Raw genomic sequence first — 5000 nt, forward strand, 5'->3', positions numbered from 1 at the left:
TAAAGTGGTAGATAGAAATAATGTTTATGTTAGCACAACATGGAATTGTAGAACATTTCAATATTGGACAAAATAAAACATTGAAATCAAAACACAACCCTATGTGAAACATGTATGTAATCCAGGTGCTATATATATCCCTCGCAGAATTAACGTTATTTGGATGAGTGACACTGATGCACTGTGATGTCCGCTCCAGCCTCCAATACTTCATGTGCACGCCCACTATTTTCTTGCCAGCTGCTGCGAGAGAGAAGGAAGAGAAACGAGCATGCAGCCGACTCTGCTGAGCTCATGTTATTTGTAGTGAGCAATGCCCATTGCCCAGGCGTTTAAACGCAAATTAAAACACCCTGGCCTTTTTATCTCTTTTATTCTTTTGAGCGGAGCGGAGCGGGCGAAATCTGTATCGAGCGGGGAGGCGTTATTTCGAATCGCACATAGGTTACGCAAAAACCACCTGTGCCCGCCTACGCAGCAGTCAAGCGCCGGGATTGGCCAGGAGCAAGTCTTTTCTCTTCTTTTGACAGCTGGAATCTCCCACACCACAAATCGATTTCATCAACCAACTGAATTGCGGACATTGAAATTAATTATTAGTGTATTAACGCCAATGAAAACGTAACACAAGCTTTTAACACACAATCGATTTTTAAACATTTATTTCAAAACATATTGTAAAATTCAGGCCTTGTCAGCGAAGTGACACGTTGTTTAACCTGCAAATGAAAACTATAAGCGGGAAGCGGTCTCCCCAGGACCTGATACCTGTCTTCCGGGGTGTCACACTAGGCGAAACCATGTCCAAAAGACTGACATGCCAGTCTTTTCGTCAGGGCGTCGTGAGGCGTCCTAGACGTCCCGACTGGTCCCGACGCTGGTCTTTGATTATGTCACACTACAAGAGGTGAAGACGGCCGATCGTCGTCCCCGACGGTCATATTCGGGCCGACGCTGAAAATCTGTCGCGCACGACCAAATCGGTCTAATATCGGGCTGAATTCGTGTAGTCTGAACCAGGCATAAGTGACTCCAGATGTCCCAAGGCAGCACGCCGGTGGGTCTCGTACAACAGCAGCTCTTTGACTGTGTTAATGTCTCGTATATAAACCTCCCATTAGATGTATATTAAGAGCATGGGTGGGGTGGGGTGGGGTGCACATGTGTGTGTGTGTGGGTGCTGCAGACAGAGTGCACATGTGTGTGTGTGTGGGTGCTGCAGACAGAGTGCACGTGTGTGTGTGTGTGGGTGCTGCAGACAGAGTGCACGTGTGTGTGTGTCTAATAGACCTCTTAAGATACCCCCCCCCTCATAATAACTTCCAAACAAGTCCAATTAATTTGCCAAGTGGGAAATGTCCAGATGGGGACAAAATCACACAATTTTTCCGTCTACCTCCGTTCCAGCAAACCCTATAGAGAGGCAAAGTGACCGCCTACTTCCTGCTTCAGCACTGTACCAGAGATTTTCGTCCTCCATTTATTTTCCCCTAGACATTTCGTGAAATGCTTATAAAAACAGTTTTACTTGTTCAAACCAAACGGTTCAGATATATGTAGAAACAGGAGAGACCACATAACATTTAACGCGGACCAAAACGTAAAAAAAAAAAATGCGGATTTAAAGAAAATATTTTTTTCGATGTAGTTCTCTTAAGTTTTGGTCCCAGTGAAATGTTCTAAGGTCTCTCCCGATTCTAAATATAGCCGTTTGGTTTGATGAAGTAAAACTATTTTTTATAAGCATTTTACGAAATGTCTATGGGAAAATAAATGGCGGATAAAAATCTCTGGTACAGTGCTGAAGCAGGAAGTAGGCGGTCACTTTGCCTCTCTATAACGGATCTCTCACTCCCTCTCTCTGCATGCAGTCCCGTGTCCTGCCACACGCTTTGTGAGTGTGAACACCAGTTTTCCACAAGCGAGAATCATCAGCTCATGGTGGTAATGTCAGCAGCAGCTCCACACAGCTGTGACACACACACACAGACACACACACACACAGACACACACACACACACACACACACACACAGACACACACACACACACACACACGCACAGCTCGATCTGCAGGGAAAACTATTTGAGCTGCTCGGGATGGAAAAGAGGAGTCAGTGGATGATAACAGTGTGACAGACTGTGTGTGTGGCTGGTCCATCCAACACACACAGTCTGCTCTGATTGTGTTTTATCAGCAGACAGGCAGACAGACAGACAGACCGTGTAGGTGTTCAGAGAAGATGTGTTCTCTGCCTAATCCAAGTCACCACAACAGCCTGTATGGTAAACTGTTCAGTAAATGACTAACCCTTTCTCTCTTTCTCTCTCTCTTCTCTTCTCTGTCCCTCTAGGCACAGTCAAGTCAGACGGGAGGCCGGTTGATAAGTCTCGACTAGCAGTGAAGGCCTCAGGTCTCCAGCGCTCCTGTTCTGATGCTGGTAAAGACCAGCGGAACGGCACCGCTACCGTCGAGCAACGCAAGCCCCCGTCCGGCCTGGTCCGGCCCTCGACCGGCGGAAGCTTTGGCTTCAAGAAGCCCACTGCAGCGACCGGCACCAACAACAGCACCGGTGTTCCCGCTGCGATGAGCAGCACAGGTGGCAGCGCCGTACCCAGTGGCTCCGCAACGGTGGGTAAGATTCCCAAATCGTCCGGTATTCCCGTCAAACCGGCGGCAGGCGGAGGAGGAGGAGGGCGGAAGACCAGCCTGGACGTGCCGTGCGGCGACCAGGGCAGCTTTCTGTCTCCGAACGCCAGGGGCTCCCTGCAGTACCGCTCTCTGCCTCGCCCGGCCAAGACCAGCACCCTGACCCTGACCCGGCCCAGCTCCGCTCGCCCAGTCAGCAACACCATGGACACGGGGCTGGGCTCTGGGCTGGTGAAGCCCTCCAGCACAGGGCACCCTCCTCCTCCCCAGGGCTCCCGGCTGAAGGAGCCCTCAGGCTTGGGGAAGGCGGGGGGCCGTGGCATCCACAGCCCCGGCCCCGTCAACCAGACGGACCGAGAGAAGGAGAAGGAGAGAGCCAAGGCTAAAGCTGTGGGCTCTGACTCTGAGTGTGGAGGAGGAGGAAGCTCTCTGAAGGGCAGCCCTGCCCAGACCCCCTCAGAGAACGGAGGAGGGAAGCTACACGGCCTGAGACCTCCCAGCAGCACCGGCAAGGGCTCGGACCTGCCCTCGTCCAACACACACAGGTATTCAACCTGCCCTCGTCCAACACACACAGGTATTCAACCTGCCCTCGTCCAACACACACAGGTATTCAACCTGCCCTCGTCCAACACACACAGGTATTCAACCTGCCCTCGTCCAACACACACAGGTATTCAACCTGCCCTCGTCCAACACACACAGGTATTCAACCTGCCCTCGTCCAACACACACAGGTATTCAACCTGCCCTCGTCCAACACACACAGGTATTCAACCTGCCCTCGTCCAACACACACAGGTATTCAACCTGCCCTCGTCCAACACACACAGGTATTCAACCTGCCCTCGTCCAACACACACAGGTATTCAAGTTCACACTCACTCACTTACTGTACAGGTGAACACAAAACACCTACATGTGGATACAACTATTCCCCCATCAAACACATCAAACACATCAAACACATCAAACACATCAAACACATGTACAAAGTCAAAAAATGCACCCACACTTTCACATACAAACCTATCTCACACCTGGTGCAAAGGGCAAGTGTTGTCATAGTTGTCTAGTTTCTAGCACTCAAAATCTCCCCTTTTTTCTTTTAATTACCACTGCACTGCACCGCACCGCACCGCACTGCACTGCACTGCACTGCACTGTACTGCACCGCACCGCACTGCACTGCACTGCACTGTACTGCACTGCACTGCACTGCACTGCACTGCACTGTACTGCACTGCACCGCACCGCACTGCACTGCACTGCACTGCACTGCACTGTACTGCACTGCACTGCACCGCACCGCACCGCACTGTACTGCACTGCACTGCACTGCACCGCACTGCACTGCACTGCACCGCACTGCACTGCACTGTACTGCACTGCACTGCACTGCACTGCACCGCACTGCACTGCACCGCACTGCACTGCACTGCACTGCACTGCACTGCACTGGGCCACTGAAACACATTCTTTGATGTACTGACTCAGTAGTAATAAAAAAAAAAAAAGATTTTGAGTTCTATAAATTAGCAATGACAGCCCTTGTAAAATCGGGCCCGTAGTCCCTCTTTATATCTGTCGAAATGATTTAAAAGATAAAGTGATTCATTTGCATTAAAAATCAACATTGTCCCCCCCCCCCCTCATGTTATTGTCTTTAGGTTATCTGGTTTGCGCAGCCTGGCAAAGCCTCCGTCCATGGCCCATCTTGACAAGCTTAACTCCAACAGCCTGGAGGTGGGGATGGGTGTTCAGGATGCCCTCCCTCCCAAGATCCCTCCCTACTCCAAGCTCCAGGACCTGGTCAGCTCAGCGGGGAGCTCCCCCAGCCCTTGCCTGACCCCCAGCCCTGCTCCCTTACTCAACGTCAACTCCTCCGCCTGCTTCTCCAGCTCGGGGATCGGCCTGGGGCCCAGGCAGGTCTCTTCCCTCGGGCTCGGAGGCACCGGAGGGGGCACCACCTCTCCCCTGCTCTACCCTCGTCTCTCCGGGCTGCACCGCAGCATGGAGTCGCTGCCCCTCCACATGAGCCTGGCCCCCGAGCCCCACGAGCGGGAGAAGGGCAGGGAGAGTTTGGCGAGAAGCTACACAGGCACAGAGTCCCGAGACAGGGACAGACAGGAGGACAGAGGGAGAAGCTACACAGGCACAGAGTCCCGAGACAGGGACAGACAGGAGGACAGAGGCCCTCCGGCCAGCTGGAGCTCTGGAAGCAGGGTCTCGCTGACCCTCACAGACAGGTGAGGTGAAGCATGGACCAATCACATCTCAGTTCACATGTACTCTGTAGGCCAAGCATGGACCAATCACATCTCAGTTCATATGTACTGTAGGCCAAGCAT

General features: G+C 52.0%; 1 protein-coding gene across 1 annotated transcript in view; it reads left to right on the top strand.

The window, feature by feature from the left end:
- LOC310780781 (neuron navigator 1-like) overlaps positions 1-5000 on the top strand; it is a gene marked incomplete at its 5' end in the record, with an annotated part of 165525 nt that overhangs the window by 136568 nt on the left and 23957 nt on the right. The window contains 2 exon segments of the mRNA XM_083641285.1: positions 2354-3194; positions 4320-4898. Of these exon segments, the coding sequence (XP_083497411.1) occupies positions 2354-3194; positions 4320-4898 (1420 nt within the window).

This window comes from Poromitra crassiceps (assembly GCF_964638095.1).
Source record: "Poromitra crassiceps genome assembly, chromosome: 8".
Classification (NCBI taxonomy): domain Eukaryota; kingdom Metazoa; phylum Chordata; class Actinopteri; order Beryciformes; family Melamphaidae; genus Poromitra; species Poromitra crassiceps.